Below are 18,770 nucleotides of genomic sequence, written 5' to 3' on the forward strand. Positions count from 1 at the left end.
CAGGTCAGTGATTGGAGCGTGGGCAGGCACAGCAGAAGCGGCGAGGTCGGGGTGAAGGAGCGGTGAGAGATTGTAGAGGGACGTGACCGGGGCCCAGGAGAGGCGTGAGTTTGGGGCCCAGAAGTGGCAAGGGCCTCGGGGCAGCACGGGGCCCAGCCCACACTGTGCAATATGTGTGCGCACTAGGTCCATGCAGCAGAGCAGGTCTCCAGTCGGCCTGGTTAATCCTTGCCATTGGACCAAGGACCTAGCTCTGTCAAGCCCGTGTGGTGGCTGGTGTGCAACGGCCAGCCCACGTTAAAAAAAATCCAAGCACAGGTATCTTCCACCCTTCAGGATGTAATTCGGGATCTTGAATATTGGGTCCATCCTTGGAACACCTGTGAACTTTTTGACGTGGAAGTAAGCCATCCTCGATTCGAGGGACTGCCTATGACGATATTCCCACCGTAACAAGGTATTCAAATACTTAACATTGCTTGTTTAACCTACAGATGTCATTAAATAGTAACAAAGGTTCAATCAAATACTTGGACTGACATATATGAGGAGAGACTGGATCGACTGGGCCTGTATTCACTGGAGTTTAGAAGGATGAGAGGGGATCTCATAGAAATATATAAAATTCTGACGGGATTGGACAGGTTAGATGCAGGAAGAATGTTCCCAATGTTTGGGGAAGTCCAGAACCAGGGGACACAGCCTAAGGATAAGGGGTAAGCCATTTAGGACTGAGATGAGGAAAAACTTCTTTGCTCAGAGAGTTGTTAACCTGTGGAATTCCCTCCCCCAGAGAGCTGTGGGGGCTGGGTCATTGAATATATTTAAGCTGATGATAGATTTTTGAGCGACAAGGGGATAAAGGGGTTATGGGGAGCAGGCGGGGAAGTGGAGCTGAGTCTGTCATGTATCTCACATTACTGTATGTAACTGTATCTTACCATGCTATACATGACTGTAACTGGATATGACCTGTAACAATAAGCATACCTTACCACCAGGGGTGCACTTGCAGGAGACACTCCATACCTGTCCCACTGAGGTATATAAAGGGGGGTCTCAGGCAAGTGCAGCACTGGAGAGTGGGAATTAAAGGTGCAGGTCCTGAGTGACCTTGACTTCAGCATGTGTCTCGTGTAAGTCAGTACATTAGAGTCAGGACTTAACAGTGGCGACGAGTTACGGGATCACAGAATCCACAGAATGGCTACCAACAGCTCAGATGAGAAATACAATGCTGGAGACATTGGGATGACTTTATAGAAAGGCTCCAGCAAAGCTTTGTGACCAAAGACTGGCTGGGCGACGATAAGGCAGACAAAAGAAGAGCCCATCTCTTGAGCGTATGTGGCTCGAAAACATACGCCTTAATGAAAGACCTGCTGGCACCCGAGAAACCAGCAAGCAAGTCGTTTGAGGAGTTGAGCACACTGGTGAGAGACCACCTGAAGCCAGCGAGCAGCCGCCACATGGCCAGACACAGGTTCTAAAACAACAGACGCTGTGTGGGCCAAAGCATACCCGACTTCGTGGCGGAACTTTGGAGGCTGGCTAGTTCATGTGAGTTCCCTGATGAACTAAGGAGAGAAGTACTGAGACTTTTTTATTGAAGGAATAGGCCACGCAGGCATATTCCGAAAGCTTATAGAGACTAAGAAATTGACTCCAGACGTTCAGCACTGGTCGCACAGACGTTCTTGGCAGGCGAAGAAGAAACGAGGCCGATCTGTACTTCGGGTACGACAACCAACGAGGCATCGGAACAAAGGGTTCACATTGTGAAACAAACCGCTACCCCCACACACAGACAAAGGCAGGAGAGCAGGCCTTCAACAACAGACAGTGGCGCCAGAAGCCATCAAAATCAAGGGCCACATGAACGGCTGATCACACCTCATCAACCCACAATGCAAGCAATCAACAACAGATTGAGAAGTTCAAGGGAGATCAGCCAGACGCAGCTCATCCTTCAGAAACAATGGAAACGGTCTGTGTTGGAGATGTGGGGGAAGGCACTCAACCAGGGTGTGTCGATTTCAGCATGCCATTTGCAGAAACTGCAACTACACAGGGCATCTGGCTCGCATGTGCAGAAAAACAGCAGCTCGGCTGGTATACGAATCGGAAGGGTCGGAAAGCGGAACAGTGCACGGGACACCGAGGTACAGCGGGTTAACATGATCAATATCCACTGTTCTTACACCTCCAATTATGATGAGGGTTCTACTCAACGGGATACCCGTCAACATGGAACTGGACACAGGGGCTGGTCAATCCCTCGTGAGCATTCAACAATTTGAACAGCTGTGGCCGCACAAAAGCAACAGACCAAAACTCACAAAGCTCGACACCAAACTAAGGACCTATACTAAAGAAATCGTCCAAGTCCTTGGCAGCACCATGCTCTCAGTCACACACAAAGGGATGGTGCACGGACTTTCCCTGTGGATTGTCCCCGGGGATCTCCCAGCCCTGTTGGTGAGTAGCTGGCTAGCAGAACTTAATTGGAAATGGGATGATGTTCACGCCATGTCGTCAGAGGAACGGACCTCCTGCTCAACAGTTCTAAGTCGTTTTGAACATCTCTTTCAGCCAGGTGTGGGCACCTTCAAAGGGGCTAAAGTTAGAATCTACGTCACACAGAATGCCAGACCGGTCCATCGAAAGGCCAGAGCTGTACCCTGTGTGATGAGGGAAAAGATTGAAAACGAACTGGACCGGCTTCTGCGGGAAGGCATAATTTCTCCCGTGGAATTCAGCGACTGGGCAAGCCCCATCGTCCCCGTCATGAAGCCTGATGGATCCGTGCGAATCTGTGGGGATTACAAGTCTACCATAAACAGAGTCTCCCAACAGGACCAATACTCGCTGCCCAGAGCGGAGGACCTATTTGCCACGTTGGCTGGAGGAAAACTTTTCTCGAAACTTGACCTCACATCTGCATATATGATGCAAGAACTGACCGAAGAGTCTAAGCTACTCACCACCATCAACACACATCGAGGCCTTTTTGTGTACAATCGATGCCCATTCGGCATCAGGTCGGCAGCTGCTATATTCCAGCGCAACATGAGAAGTCTGCTCAAGTCCATCCCGGGGACGGTTGTGTTTCAAGGTGACATACTCATCACGGGCAGGGACACCGACTCTCATCTCCGCAATCTTGAGGAAGTACTAAGTCGATTGGATCAGGTAGGCCTAAGAGTTAAGAAATCCAAGTGTCTGTTTCTCCCGCCCGAGGTTGAATTTTTGGGCAGAAGATTGCCGCTGATGGAATCCGCCCAACCGAATCCAAAACCGAAGCGATTCGCCTGGCACCCAGGCCCCGGAATGTCTCGGAACTGCGCGCCTTTCTCAGGCTACTCAATTACTTTGGGAACTTTATGCAGAACTTGAGCACACTGCTGGAGCCTCTCCACGTGCTACTCAGAAAGGGGTGTGATTGGTTTTGGGGGGACGTCCAAGAACGCGCCTTCAATAAGGCATGCAACCTTCTATGTTCCAAGAGTGTTTTAGCCTTTTTTGACCCAGGTAAAAAGTTAGTCCTTACGTGTGATGCGTCAGCGTACGGGGTCGGGTGCGTTTTACAGCACGTCAATGATACGGGTAAATTGCATCCCGTTGCTTATGCCTCCAGGTCACTTTCGCGGGCGGAGCCCGGGTACGGTATGGTTGAGAAGGAGGCGTTCGCGTGCGTGTACGGTGTCAAAAAGATGCACCAATACCTTTTCTGGGCCAAGTTTGCATTAGAAACCGATCACAAACCCCTCACGTCCCTACTAACCGAGTGCAAGGCAATCAACGCCAACGCCTCGGCGCGCATTCAGCGGTTGGCACTCATGCTGGCGGCTTACGACTACACGATAAGGCACAGACCAGGCACAGACAACTGTGCCGACGCGCTTAGCAGGCTACCCCTGGCGACCACAGAAGGGTCCGACGAACAGGACTGTGAGATGGTCATGGCAATCAATGCCTTTGCATCCACAGGTTCACCCATGACGGCTCGCCAAATCAGAGCCTGAACGACCAGCGACCCCACATTATTTTTGGTTAAAAGATGCGTTTTAACCGGTGACTGGGCAGAGGCTCGCGATTCCTGCCCCGAGGAGGTCAAACCCTTCCATAGGCACATGCATGAGCTCTCACTACAGGCAGACTGCCTGATGTGGGGTAGCCGAGTAGTTATGCCCTTACGAGGCAGGGAGGCGTTTGTCCGGGAGCTCCATCGCGAGCACCCGGGGATCGTCCTTATGAAGGCCATAGCCAGATCTCATGTCTGGTGGCCTGGCATTGACGCGGACTTGGAGCTCTGCGTCCGTCGGTGCACCATTTGTGCCCAACTCAGTAATGCCCCCAGGGAGGCCCCCCTAAGCCCCTGGCCCACCAAACCGTGTCGCGGGTGCATGTAGACTATGCGGGCCTATTCAGGGGCAAAATGTTCCTCGTAGTCGTTGATGCATTTTCACCATTTTAAACTCGAGCACCACCTCCACCACTGTGGAGAGCCTTAGAACCATGTTTGCAACGCACGGCATTCCTGACATATTGGTCAGTGATAATGGTCCGTGCTTCACCAGCGCCAAATTTCATGATTTTATAGTTGACCACGGTATAAATCACGTTAAAACGGCACCTTTCAAGCCAGCCTCCAATGGCCTGGCAGAGCGAGCAGAGCAAAATTCTAAAAGGACAGAGGGTGTTAAAAAAACAAGCCTAAAGGCTTTGTGTCTTAATGCAAGGAGTATCCGCAATAAGGTGGATGAATTAACTGTGCAAATAGATGTTAACAAATATGATGTGATTGGGATTACGGAGACGTGGCTCCAGGATGAGCAGGGCTGGGAACTCAACATCCAGGGGTATTCAACATTCAGGAAGGATAGAATAAAAGGAAAAGGAGGTGGGGTAGCACTGCTGGTTAAGGAGGAGATTAAGGCAATAGTTAGGAAGGACATTAGCTTGGATGATGTGGAATCTATATGGGTAGAGCTGCAGAACACCAAAGGGCAAAAAACGTTAGTGGGAGTTGTGTACAGACCTCCAAACAGTAGTAGTGATGTTGGGGAGGGCATCAAACAGGAAATTAGGGGTGCGTGCAATAAAGGTGCAGCAGTTATAATGGGTGACTTTAATATGCACATAGATTGGGCTAACCAAACTGGAAGCAATACGGTGGAGGAGGATTTTCTGGAGTGCATAAGGGATGGTTTTTTAGACCAATATGTCGAGGAACCAACTAGGGGGGAGGCCATCTTAGACTGGGTGTTATGTAATGAGAAAGGATTAATTAGCAATCTCGTTGTGCGAGGCCCCTTGGGGAAGAGTGACCATAATATGGTGGAATTCTGCATTAGGATGGAGAATGAAACAGTTAATTCAGAGACCATGGTCCAGAACTTAAAGAAGGCTAACTTTGAAGGTATGAGGCGTGAATTGGCTGAGATGGATTGGCGAATGATACTTAAGGGGTTGACTGTGGATGGGCAATGGCAGACATTTAGAGACCGCATGGATGAACTACAACAATTGTACATTCCTGTCTGGCATAGAAATAAAAAAGGGAAGGTGGCTCAACCGTGGCTATCAAGGGAAATCAGGGATAGTATTAAAGCCAAGGAAGTGGCATACAAATTGGCCAGAAATAGCAGCGAACCTGGGGACTGGGAGAAATTTAGAACTCAGCAGAGGAGGACAAAGGGTTTGATTAGGGCAGGGAAAATGGAGTATGAGAAGAAGCTTGCAGGGAACATTAAGACGGATTGCAAAAGTTTCTATAGATATGTAAAGAGAAAAAGGTTAGTAAAGACAAATGTAGGTCCCCTGCAGTCAGAATCAGGGGAAGTCATAACGGGGAACAAAGAAATGGCGGACCAATTGAACAAGTACTTTGGTTCGGTATTCACGAAGGAGGACACGAACAACCTTCCGGTTATAAAAGGGGTCGGGGGGTCTAGTAAGGAGGAGGAACTGAGGGAAATCCTTATTAGCCGGGAAATTGTGTTGGGGAAATTGATGGGATTGAAGGCCGATAAATCCCCAGGGCCTGATGGACTGCATCCCAGAGTACTTAAGGAGGTGGCCTTGGGAATAGTGGATGCGTTGACAGTCATTTTCCAACATTCCATTGACTCTGGATCAGTTCCTATGGAGTGGAGGGTAGCCAATGTAACCCCACTTTTTAAAAAAGGAGGGAGAGAGAAAACAGGGAATTATAGACCGGTCAGCCTGACATCGGTAGTGGGTAAAATGATGGAATCAATTATTAAGGATGTCATAGCAGTGCATTTGGAAAGAGGTGACATGATAGGTCCAAGTCAGCATGGATTTGTGAAAGGGAAATCATGCTTGACAAATCTTCTGGAATTTTTTGAGGATGTTTCCAGTAGAGTGGATAAGGGAGAACCAGTTGATGTGGTATATTTGGACTTTCAGAAGGCGTTCGACAAGGTCCCACACAAGAGATTGATGTGCAAAGTTAGAGCACATGGGATTGGGGGTAGTGTACTGACATGGATTGAGAACTGGTTGTCAGACAGGAAGCAAAGAGTAGGAGTAAATGGGTACTTTTCAGAATGGCAGGCAGTGACTAGTGGGGTACCGCAAGGTTCTGTGCTGGGGCCCCAGCTGTTTACACTGTACATTAATGATTTAGATGAGGGGATTAAATGTAGTATCTCCAAATTTGCGGATGACACTAAGTTGGGTGGCAGTGTGAGCTGTGAGGAGGATGCTGTGAGGCTGCAGAGCGACTTGGATAGGTTAGGTGAGTGGGCAAATGCATGGCAGATGAAGTATAATGTGGATAAATGTGAGGTTATCCACTTTGGTGGTAAAAACAGAGAGACAGACTATTATCTGAATGGTGACAGATTAGGAAAAGGGGAGGTGCAAAGAGACCTGGGTGTCATGGTACATCAGTCATTGAAGGTTGGCATGCAGGTGCAGCAGGCGGTTAAGAAAGCAAATGGCATGTTGGCCTTCATAGCAAGGGGATTTGAGTACAGGGGCAGGGAGGTGTTGCTACAGTTGTACAGGGCATTGGTGAGGCCACACCTGGAGTATTGTGTACAGTTTTGGTCTCCTAACCTGAGGAAGGACATTCTTGCTATTGAGGGAGTGCAGCGAAGGTTCACCAGACTGATTCCCGGGATGGCGGGACTGACCTATCAAGAAAGACTGGATCAACTGGGCTTGTATTCACTGGAGTTCAGAAGAATGAGAGGGGACCTCATAGAAACATATAAAATTCTGACGGGGTTAGACAGGTTAGATGCAGGAAGAATGTTCCCAATGTTGGGGAAGTCCAGAACCAGGGGTCACAGTCTAAGGATAAGGGGTAAGCCATTTAGGACCGAGATGCGGAGGAACTTCTTCACCCAGAGAGTGGTGAACCTGTGGAATTCTCTACCACAGAAAGTTGTTGAGGCCAATTCACTAAATATATTCAAAAAGGAGTTAGATGAGGTCCTTACTGCTAGGGGGATCAAGGGGTATGGCGAGAAAGCAGGAATGGGGTACTGAAGTTGAATGTTCAGCCATGAACTCATTGAATGGCGGTGCAGGCTAGAAGGGCCGAATGGCCTACTCCTGCACCTATTTTCTATGTTTCTATGTTTCTATGTTTCTAAATCATTAAACAAGGCATGCTCAGAATCCAAGGTCCCATGCTGCAGAGCCGCCTGTCGCTGGCATACAGATCTCGTCCACATTCATTGACTGGGGTTCCCCCCATGCAACTATTGATGAAACGAACCTTAAAGACCAGGCTCTCGTTAATGCTCCCAGACATGCATGAAATTGTTGAGGCTAAGCGTCAAAAGCTAACTGAGTACCATGACCGAAATTCGAGGGGGAAATGGAATGAGATAGGGGACAAAGTGTTTGTGCTAAACTATGGCCGGGGTCCCAAATGGCTTGCAGGGACAGTAACAGACAGAGAGGGAAACAGGCTACTGGTTGTACAAATGGACAATGGCCAAACCTGCCGGAGGCATGTAGACCAAGTAAAAAGTAGATTCACTGAAGAACCAGAGGCAGACTACAATGTGGAACTCACACCACACCTGCTGGACAGACAGGTGGAACAACCTGAGGAAAGGGCAGTCTCAACAGACAGCCCAGGCGAGATACCAGCAATCACACCGAACGAAACAGACAGCCCAGGCGAGTTACCAGCAATCACACCGAACGAAACAGACAGCCCAGGCGAGTTACCAGCAATCACACCGAACGAAAAACAGGCACCAAGGCAAATAACTGAACCACAACTAAGACGCTCCACGCGAGAGCGCAGACCACCTGAGAGACTGAATCTATAAAGGCAATAAGACCTTGGGGGAGGGTGATGTCATGTATCTCACATTACTGTATATAACTGTATCTTACCATGCTATACATGACTGCAACTGGATATTACCTGTAACAATAAGCATACCTTACCACTAGGGGTGCACTTGCAGGAGACACTCCATACCTGTCCCACTGTGGTATATAAAGGGGGGTCTCAGGCAAGTGCAGCACTGGAGAGCTGGAATTAAAGGTGCAGGTCCTGAGTGACCTTGACTTCAGCATGTGTCTCGTGTAAGTCAGTACATTAGAGTCAGTGATACGTCCTTACTACACAGTCTAAATGCACACGAGGCCCATGCTTGAGAGGTCAGTCTGTGACCTGTCCTTTATTCCTTAGCACTCAAGTGATGACGGTGGGTGGAGCTTCCCCTATTATACCTGAAGGTCCAGGTTAGGAGTGTCTCCCACCTAGTGGTCAGTGTTCTCACGGTGTACAACTTAGGTCCGTTTATACATGGGTTACAATGCTGGTTGAATACATGACATCCAGGACTTAACAGAGTCCATGATCGGATCAGCCATGATCGTATTAAATGGCGGTGCAGGCTCGAGGGGCCCAATGGCCTGCTCCTATTTCTTATGCTCTTATGCATCTGACCTGCGCAAAGCTGGTCTTCCACACTTCGAAGTGGCTGCAGGATATTCGACAACATTCGCTCCTGCTTCATACATTGCAGAGTTTCGAAGATGAGCTTTGAGGTGACTGCCTTCCCGTACCAGCAGAAGAGGAGGTCAATCACATCAACTCGGTCCGAATTATAGAACATGCTCCGCCATACAGAAGGCAACTCCGGCTTCAAACTCTGGTTGCATATTCTGCGCTTCAAGTTTCTGAAGTCACGGTCCTTTAGCAGCCACAGGCAGTGCAAGATATTATTCCTCGTGGTCGAAGCCATTGCTGAGCAGTCAGCTTCTCCTGATCGACTCCTTGGCAGTGAAGTTTCATGGACAGCTGCTGCGCTCTTTCAAGGTCATAAGTTTAGTTTCTGTTTCAGTGCCTCACACTTAACCCATTGCCTGTCGATCCTCGCTGCTTCTGCATTGCTACACTCCCTCAGGACCTCCCAGTGCGCTCCACATCCAATGCAGTTCTTTTCATTTTGAAGCGTGCCCACTCTTGTAATGTGGGACACGGGCCATCAGCTTGCGCACAGCAAGCTCCCACCGTGACAATGACCCGGATCATCCGTGTTCAGCTGTTGGTTTCAGGAATAAATCACTTAAAGTGCCGTAACCTGCAGGGTTACGGACCGAGAGCTGGTAACTGGGACGAGACTGGATGACCTTTTGTTGGCCGACGCAGTCAGTATTAATGGTAAGTGCAACATCCCCCACCGACACCTGGGAGTCCCTGGCCAAAGACCAGTCCGCCCTAAGTGGAGGAAGTGCATCCGGGAGGGCGCTGAGCTCCTCGGGTCTCGTCGCCGAGAGCGTGCAGCAAACCAGGCTCCCGGCCCACCCTTTCCCTCAACGACTATCTGTCCCACCTCTGACAGAGACTGTGGCTCTCATATTGGACTGTACAGTCACCTAATAACTCATGTTAAGAGTGGAAGCAAGTCTTCCTCATTCCGAGGGATTGCCTATGATGATGAATGGTAAGTACAGCAGGGAATCGAATATGGCCAGGGTGATCTCCTGGACTAGTTTTAATCACCTGGCTGGGTCGGAGAGGAATTTTCCCAGACTTTTTCTCCCTACATTGGCCTGTTTTTTTTTTATCTGGTTTATGCCTCTCCCAGGAGATCACATGGCTCTGGTTGGGGTGGAGTGTAGAATGTTTCAGTATAAGGGGTGTTGCAGTTATATGGGGCGGACTGGTTGGGCTGAGTGCTCTTTGCCTTTACGGCATTGTTCATAGGTTTATATGTAACCTTGAGGGCTGCTGACCAAGGGCCGTGCGGCTCTTTGTCGGCCGGCGTGGACACGTTGGGCCAGAATGGCCTCCTTCTGCGCTGTAAATTTCTACGTTTCTATCATATGCAGTCCCTTGAAATCGAGGAAGACTTGCTTCCACTCTAAAAGCGAGTCCTGAGGTGGCTGAACAGTCCAATACGGGAACCCCAGTCCCGGTCACAGGTGGGACAGACAGTGGTTGAGGGAAGGGGAGGGTGGGACTGGTTTGCCGCACGCTCCTTCCGCTGCCTGCGCTTGGTTTCTGCACGCTCTCGGCGACGAGACTCGAGGTGCTCAGCGCCCTCCCGGATGCACTTCCTCCACTTAGGGCAGACTGGTCTTTGGGCCCAGGGACTCCCAGGTGTCGATGGGGATGTTGTACTTTATCAGGGAGGCTTTGAGTGTGGTCTCTGTAACGTTTCCTCTGCCCACCTTTGGCTCGTTTGCCGTGAAGGAGTTCCGAGTAGAGCGCTTGCTTTGGGAGTCTCGTGTCGGGGTCATGCAGACAACGTGGCCCTGCCCAGCGGAGCTGGTCGAGTGTGGTCAGTGCTTCGATGCTGGGGATGTTGGCTGGGAATAAATATTAGCCCCAGGACACCGGGGAGAACTCCCCCACACCCCCTGCTTTTTTCCCAATAGTGGCCGTGGGATGTTTTACGTCCGCCTGAGAGGGCAGACGGGGCCTCGGTTTAACGTCTCATCCCTGAGTCAATTCCAGCACGTGAAATAATATTTAACAGGATCGGACTTTGCCAGGATTGGAATGTGCAACTCCACCTCAGGAAGGATGTGAAGGCCTCAGAGAGAGCACAGAAAAGATTTACGAGAATGATTCAGGGATGAGGGACTTTATTTAGGTTTGACAGACTGGAGAAGCTGGGGTTGTTCTCCTTAGACCAGAGATGGCTAAGTGGAGATTTGATAAAAAAAAGAAAGACTTGGATTTATATAACGCCTTCCATTCCCACCGGACGTCTCAAAGTGTTTTACAGCCCATGAAGTACTTTTGGAGTGCATTCACTGTTGTAATGTGGGAACCAAGGCAGCCAGTGTGTGCACAGTAAGTTCCCACAAACAGCGATGTGATAATGACCAGATAATTTGTTTTTGTTATTTTGATTGAGGGACAAATACTGGCCAGGCTACTGGGGGTAACGCCCCTGATCTTCTTCAAAATAGTACCATGGTATCTTTTACGTCCGCTTGAGAGCCTCGGTTTCACGTCTCTTCAAAAGACTGGCCCCTCCGACAGTGCGGCGCTCCCTCAGTACTGCCCCTCCGACAGTGTGGCACTCCCTCAGTACCGCCCCTCCGACAGTGCGGCGCTCCCTCAGTACTGCCCCTCCAACAGTGCGGGGCTCCCTCAGTACTGCGCCCCTCCGACAGTGCGGGGCTCCCTCAGTACTGCCCCTCCGACAGTGCGGGGCTCCCTCAGTACTGCCCCTCCGACAGTCCGGCGTTCCCCTCAATACTGCCCCTCCGACAGTGCGACGCTCACTCAGTACTGCCCCTCCGACAGTGCGGCGTTCCCCTCACTACTGCCCCTCCGACAGTGCGGGGCTCCCTCAGTACTGCCCCTCCGACAGTGTGGCGTTCCCCTCACTACTGCCCCTCTGATAGTGCGGCGCTCCCTCAGTACCGCCCCTCCGACAGTGCGGCGCTCCCTCAGTACCGTCCCTCTGACAGCGCAGTGTGGCGCTCCCTCAGTACTGCCCCTCCGACAGTGCGGCGTTCCCCTCACTACTGCCCTTCCGACAGTGCGGCACTCCCTCAGTACCGTCCCTCCGACAGTGCGGCACTCCCTCAGTCCTGCCCCTCCGACAGTGCGGCGCTCCCTCAGTACTGCCCCTCCGACAGTCCGGCGTTCCCCTCAATACTGCCCCTGATAGTGCGGCGCTCCCTCAGTACTGTCCCTCCGACAGCGCAGTGCGGCGCTCCCTCAGTACCGCCCCTCCGACAGCGCAGTGTGGCGCTCCCTCAGTACTGCCCCCCCGACAGTGCGGCGTTCCCCTCACTACTGCCCTTCCGACAGTGCGGCACTCCCTCAGTACCGCCCCTCCGACAGTGCGGCGCTCCCTCAGTACCGCCCCTCCGACAGTGCGGCGCTCCCTCAGTACCGCCCCTCCGACAGTGCGGCGTTCCCTCAGTACTGCCCCTCTGATAGTGCGGCACTCCCTCAGTACCGTCCCTCCGACAGTGCGGCGCTCCCTCAGTACCGTCCCTCCGACAGTGCGGCGCTCCCTCAGTACCGTCCCTCCGACAGTGCGGCGCTCCCTCGGTACTGCCCCTCCGACAGTGCGGTGCTCCCTCAGTACCGTCCCTCCGACAGTGCGGCGCTCCCTCAGTACTGCCCCTCCGACAGTGCGGCGCTCCCTCAGTACTGCCCCTCCCTGGGCGACTGTGCGGCGCCCCCGGCGCGAGTCAGACTGACGGAGCCACACCGGCACCCAAACGACCGCCGACCAATCAGGGGGGGGGAGAGGGGGCGGCGCGAGCGAACTTATCCCGCCGTCGCCGTCACCTGATGATTGAGGGGGCGGGCTCTGAGCGATGATTGACGTTCGCAGCCAGCGGACTAACTCTTTTGAGTTCACCTGTGAAAACATAAAAACAATAAACGGTGCCACCCGACCTGGGTGACACTCCAGACATTTTCAAGGCCCTTTTTTTTCCCCCCTTTTTTTTTTGGTTTTTTTTTGTGTTTTTCTTTTTTTTTGGTTTTTTTTTGGGCACTAAAATCACAATTTTCCCCAGTGCCCCCTATAAAAGGGAAGGGGGACACTAAAAGCACCGGCAATTAAAACAAATTAAACTTTAAAACGTAAAATCAAATTAAAATTTGATTGCCGGGCGTGATGATGCACTCCAGTCCCTCCGGTGCCCACCTCTCGCAGCCAGCGGACTAATCGGAGAAGAGACAGCTGAGGGCGCGCGGGAGGCGCGCGCCATGTCAGGTGCTGCGGCGGGGCGGGGAGTGGAGTGTCCAAATTGATTGACAGGAGAGTCAGACCACTCACCGGCGAGCGCCGGGCACGGCCGACCAATCGGCGAGCGCGGCGGCCGTTGATTGACGGCGGTTGGGGGGGGCGGGAGCAGGAGCGGCGCTTGCGCAGTGAAACAGCGGCGCTGAGGTGACGTTTGGAGAGAGAAAGCAAGATGGCGGCGGCGGTTTGGTGGTTGGCGGCGGCCGGCCTTCTGTCGGCGTTGGGCGGGGGCCTGGGCACCGACCAGGTCCCGGTGCTGGCCTGGTCGACGGAGAGGTGAGTGAAGCTTTCCCCCAGCTCCCTGCCTGAGGGGAGCGAGTGGTTTACAAACCTACCCCCCCCGCCGGCCCATTATGAACCTGTTTGGTGAATCGTCCCACCCGGATTGTGGAGCGGGGCCCGGGAGTGGGCGGACAGCCCGGGACAGCCGGTTCCCGGGACAGCAAGGTGGCGGCATTTCATGGCGGACAGACTGAGTGAGGGGGCGGCCTCGCTGCTCCGTGTGTGGCGCTGCATTTCTATAGCGCCGTGTGTGTGTGTGGAGGGGGGCAGTGTGTGTGTGTGGAGGGGGGCAGTGTGTGTGTGTGGAGGGGGGCAGTGTGTGTGTGTGTGGAGGGGGGCAGTGTGTGTGTGTGTGTGGAGGGGGGCAGTGTGTGTGTGTGTGGAGGGGGGCAGTGTGTGTGGAGGGGGGCAGTGTGTGTGTGTGTGGAGGGGGGCAGTGTGTGTGTGGAGGGGGGCAGTGTGTGTGTGTGGAGGGGGGCAGTGTGTGTGTGTGGAGGGGGGCAGTGTGTGTGTGTGTGGAGGGGGCAGTGTGTGTGTGTGGAGGGGGGCAGTGTGTGTGTGTGGAGGGGGGCAGTGTGTGTGTGTGTGGAGGGGGGCAGTGTGTGTGTGTGTGTGTGGAGGGGGCAGTGTGTGTGTGTGGAGGGGGGCAGTGTGTGTGTGTGTGTGGAGGGGGGCAGTGTGTGTGTGTGTGTGGAGGGGGGCAGTGTGTGTGTGTGTGTGGAGGGGGGCAGTGTGTGTGTGTGGAGGGGGGCAGTGTGTGTGTGTGGAGGGGGGCAGTGTGTGTGTGTGTGTGTGGAGGGGGGCAGTGTGTGTGTGTGGAGGGGGGCAGTGTGTGTGTGTGGAGGGGGGCAGTGTGTGTGTGTGGAGGGGGGCAGTGTGTGTGTGTGGAGGGGGGCAGTGTGTGTGTGTGGAGGGGGGCAGTGTGTGTGTGTGGAGGGGGGCAGTGTGTGTGTGTGTGGAGGGGGGCAGTGTGTGTGTGTGTGGAGGGGGGCAGTGTGTGTGTGTGGAGGGGGGCAGTGTGTGTGTGTGGAGGGGGGCAGTGTGTGTGTGTGGAGGGGGGCAGTGTGTGTGTGTGGAGGGGGGCAGTGTGTGTGTGTGGAGGGGGGCAGTGTGTGTGTGTGGAGGGGGGCAGTGTGTGTGTGTGTGGGGCTCTGTGTGCGTGGGGGGATGTTGGGGGGAGAGGGGCAATGTATCTGAGAGTGGGATGGAGGAGCTGGTATGAGAGAGTGGGATGGGCTGTGTTGGACCCAGTGCTGAACTGTATTGAAATCTCATGTTGGTTGCTCAATGCTGTGCACTTTCACAGAAGCCATTGGAGAACTACAATGGGTTTCATATCTGTGGGACACCATACCGACTTTCAGTTCCTGTTGCTGTTGGCGAAGTCGAGTCTGTGGAACAAGATTACACGAATGGTGTGCTCGCTGTGTCACGATAAAAATTCAGAGTTGGGGGTAATATATTAGCATGGATAGAAGATTGGCTAACAGAAAATAGAGAGTCGGGATAAATGGTTCATTCTCAGGTTGGCAATCAGTAACTAGTGAGGTGTCGCAATGATCAGTGCTGGGACCCCAACTATTTACGATCTATATTAATGACTTGGAAGAATGGACAGAGTGTAACGTAGCCAAGTTTGCCGACGATACAAAGATGGGAGAAAAGCCATGTGTGAGGACACAAAACCTGCAAAAGGACATAGACAGGCTAAGTGAGTGGCCAAAAATTTGGCAGATGGAGTATAATGTTGGTAAGTGTGAAGTTATGCACTTTAGCATTAAAAAAATCGAAGAGCAGGTTATTTAAATGGAGAAAGATTGCAAAGTGCTGCAGTACAGTGGGACCTGGGGGTCCTTGTGCATGAAACACAATAGGTTAGTATGCAGGTACAGCAAGTGATCAGGAAGGCCAATGGAATCTTGGACTTTATTGCAAGGGGGGTGGAGTATCAAAGCAGAGAAGTCTTGCTACAGTTATACAGGGTATTGGTGAGGCCACACCTGGAGTACTGCGTGCAGTTTTGGTTTCCATATTTACGAAAGGATATACTTGCTTTGGAAGCAGTTCAGAGAAGGTTCACTCGGTTGATTCTGGAGATGAGGGGGTTGGGCCTCTACTCATTGGAATTCAGTAGAATGAGAGGTGATCTTATCGAAATGTATAAGATTGAGGGGGCTTGACAAGGTGGATGCAGAGAGGATGTTTCCACTGATGGGGGAGACTAGAACTAGGGGGCTGGGTCTTAGAATAAGGGGACGCCCATTTAAAACTGAGATGAAGAGGAATTTCTTCTCCGAGGGTTGTGAATCTGTTGAATTCGCTGCCTCAGAGAGCTGTGGAAGCTGGTACATTGAATAAATTTAAGACAGAAATAGACAGTTTCTGAAACGATAAGGGAATCAGCGGTTATGGGGAGCGGGCAGGGAAGTGGAGCTGAGTCCATGATCGGATCAGCCATGATCGTATTAAATGGCGGAGCAGGCTCGAGGGGCCATATGGCCTACTTCTGCTCCTATTTCTTGTCATGTCACAGGCTAGCCTGACCTTACAGATCCTCCTCCAGACCCACAACCCTCCACTCTGGAATGCCCTTGCTAAACCTGCCTGCCCCTCTTTAAGATCCTCACTTTAAAACCTACCTCCCCTACAAACGTCTCCCCTTGCAGCTCCTTTCACTGCCTCTCCACAGCTCGGGTGGAGGAGGAGAGGTGGGGGGTTTGGGTGTGTTCTGTTGATGTTCCTGCGTCAATGATTCTGCTCACTGGACGCAGGGATGGAACCGACACCTCCGTCGGTCTCTGTGGCCCAATGTTGCTGTTGGGCAGCCCAGCTCCCGGTAACGTTCTCTGCCGTATATGTTCACAGCTCACTGTGGGATTCCCAGACAGCCCCCAACGAGGGCCACGTCGTCTCCGGTGAGCAACTCTCCTCCTACTTGAACCCAGCGCTCGGCAAAGGACCCAAAACGGTCATCTTGTTCCTTCAGGATAAGGTAAGGGGGCATCCTGAGGGCATCAGAACCATGAGGAACGAGCAAAGCTCAAACAGCCTGTCCATTGATCAACCCACCAGCCATCCCCCTTCTTCCCACAGATCTCAACCCCTTCACTCTGTCCCCCTCCTTCCTCCCTGTCCCCCCTCCTTCCTCCCTGTCCCCCCTCCTTCCTCCCTGTCCCCCCCTCCTTCCTCCCTGTCCCCCCCTCCTTCCTCCCTGTCCCCCCCTCCTTCCTCCCTGTCCCCCCCTCCTTCCTCCCTGTCCCCCCCTCCTTCCTCCCTGTCCCCCCCTCCTTCCTCCCTGTCCCCCCCCTCCTTCCTCCCTGTCCCCCCCCTCCTTCCTCCCTGTCCCCCCCCTCCTTCCTCCCTGTCCCCCCCCTCCTTCCTCCCTGTCCCCCCCCTCCTTCCTCCCTGTCCCCCCCCTCCTTCCTCCCTGTCCCCCCCCTCCTTCCTCCCTGTCCCCCCCCTCCTTCCTCCCTGTCCCCCCCCTCCTTCCTCCCTGTCCCCCCCCTCCTTCCTCCCTGTCCCCCCCCTCCTTCCTCCCTGTCCCCCCCCTCCTTCCTCCCTGTCCCCCCCCTCCTTCCTCCCTGTCCCCCCCCTCCTTCCTCCCTGTCCCCCCCCTCCTTCCTCCCTGTCCCCCCCCTCCTTCCTCCCTGTCCCCCCCCTCCTTCCTCCCTGTCCCCCCCCTCCTTCCTCCCTGTCCCCCCCCTCCTTCCTCCCTGTCCCCCCCCTCCTTCCTCCCTGTCCCCCCCCTCCTTCCTCCCTGTCCCCCCCCTCCTTCCTCCCTGTCCCCCCCCTCCTTCCTCCCTGTCCCCCCCCTCCTTCCTCCCTGTCCCCCCCCTCCTTCCTCCCTGTCCCCCCCTCCTTCCTCCCTGTCCCCCCCCTCCTTCCTCCCTGTCCCCCCCTCCTTCCTCCCTGTCCCCCCCTCCTTCCTCCCTGTCCCCCCCTCCTTCCTCCCTGTCCCCCCCCTCCTTCCTCCCTGTCCCCCCCCTCCTTCCTCCCTGTCCCCCCCCTCCTTCCTCCCTGTCCCCCCCCCCTCCTTCCTCCCTGTCCCCCCCCTCCTTCCTCCCTGTCCCCCCCCTCCTTCCTCCCTGTCCCCCCCCTCCTTCCTCCCTGTCCCCCCCCTCCTTCCTCCCTGTCCCCCCCTCCTTCCTCCCTGTCCCCCTCCTTCCTCCCTGTCCCCCTCCTTCCTCCCTGTCCCCCTCCTTCCTCCCTGTCCCCCTCCTTCCTCCCTGTCCCCCTCCTTCCTCCCTGTCCCCCTCCTTCCTCCCTGTCCCCCCTCCTTCCTCCCTGTCCCCCCTCCTTCCTCCCTGTCCCCCCTCCTTCCTCCCTGTCCCCCCCCTCCTTCCTCCCTGTCCCCCCCTCCTTCCTCCCTGTCCCCCCCTCCTTCCCCCTGTCCCCCCCCTCCTTCCTCCCTGTCCCCCCCTCCTTCCTCCCTGTCCCCCCCTCCTTCCTCCCTGTCCCCCCCTCCTTCCTCCCTGTCCCCCCCTCCTTCCTCCCTGTCCCCCCCTCCTTCCTCCCTGTCCCCCCCTCCTTCCTCCCTGTCCCCCCCTCCTTCCTCCCTGTCCCCCCCTCCTTCCTCCCTGTCCCCCCCTCCTTCCTCCCTGTCCCCCCCCCCCTCCTTCCTCCCTGTCCCCCCCTCCTTCCTCCCTGTCCCCCCCTCCTTCCTCCCTGTCCCCCCCTCCTTCCTCCCTGTCCCCCCCTCCTTCCTCCCTGTCCCCCCCTCCTTCCTCCCTGTCCCCCCCTCCTTCCTCCCTGTCCCCCCCTCCTTCCTCCCTGTCCCCCCCTCCTTCCTCCCTGTCCCCCCCTCCTTCCTCCCTGTCCCCCCCTCCTTCCTCCCTGTCCCCCCCTCCTTCCTCCCTGTCCCCCCCTCCTTCCTCCCTGTCCCCCCCTCCTTCCTCCCTGTCCCCCCCCTCCTTCCTCCCTGTCCCCCCCCTCCTTCCTCCCTGTCCCCCCCCTCCTTCCTCCCTGTCCCCCCCCTCCTTCCTCCCTGTCCCCCCCCTCCTTCCTCCCTGTCCCCCCCCTCCTTCCTCCCTGTCCCCCCCCTCCTTCCTCCCTGTCCCCCCCCTCCTTCCTCCCTGTCCCCCCCCTCCTTCCTCCCTGTCCCCCCCCTCCTTCCTCCCTGTCCCCCCCCTCCTTCCTCCCTGTCCCCCCCCTCCTTCCTCCCTGTCCCCCCCCTCCTTCCTCCCTGTCCCCCCCCTCCTTCCTCCCTGTCCCCCCCCTCCTTCCTCCCTGTCCCCCCCCCTCCTTCCTCCCTGTCCC

General features: G+C 54.5%; 2 protein-coding genes across 3 annotated transcripts in view; one reads left to right on the plus strand and one right to left on the minus strand.

Annotated features, from left to right (window-relative positions):
- LOC139240613 (caspase-14-like) overlaps positions 1-12,918 on the minus strand; it is a 49,665-nt gene extending 36,747 nt beyond the window's left edge. Inside the window, exon 1 of one of the 2 annotated variants that reach the window (XM_070869168.1) lies at positions 12,770-12,918. In XM_070869168.1, the coding sequence (XP_070725269.1) occupies positions 12,770-12,854 (85 nt within the window). In that variant the 5' untranslated portion in view covers positions 12,855-12,918. Of the gene's footprint in view, positions 1-8,950; positions 9,506-12,769 lie in introns of those variants that run through there. The other variant, XM_070869167.1, reaches the window with a different exon arrangement.
- Positions 12,919-13,380: 462 nt separating this feature from the next.
- The window catches only part of LOC139240453 (V-type proton ATPase subunit S1-like), a 24,106-nt gene continuing 18,716 nt past the window's right edge, over positions 13,381-18,770 (plus strand). The window contains exons 1-2 of the mRNA XM_070868986.1: positions 13,381-13,508; positions 16,380-16,506. Coding sequence (XP_070725087.1) covers positions 13,405-13,508; positions 16,380-16,506 — 231 coding nt within the window. The 5' untranslated portion in view covers positions 13,381-13,404. The remainder of the gene's footprint in view (positions 13,509-16,379; positions 16,507-18,770) is intronic.

The sequence above is a fragment of the Pristiophorus japonicus genome, chromosome 32 (assembly GCF_044704955.1).
Source record: "Pristiophorus japonicus isolate sPriJap1 chromosome 32, sPriJap1.hap1, whole genome shotgun sequence".
In the NCBI taxonomy this organism is placed as follows: Eukaryota; Metazoa; Chordata; class Chondrichthyes; family Pristiophoridae; genus Pristiophorus; species Pristiophorus japonicus.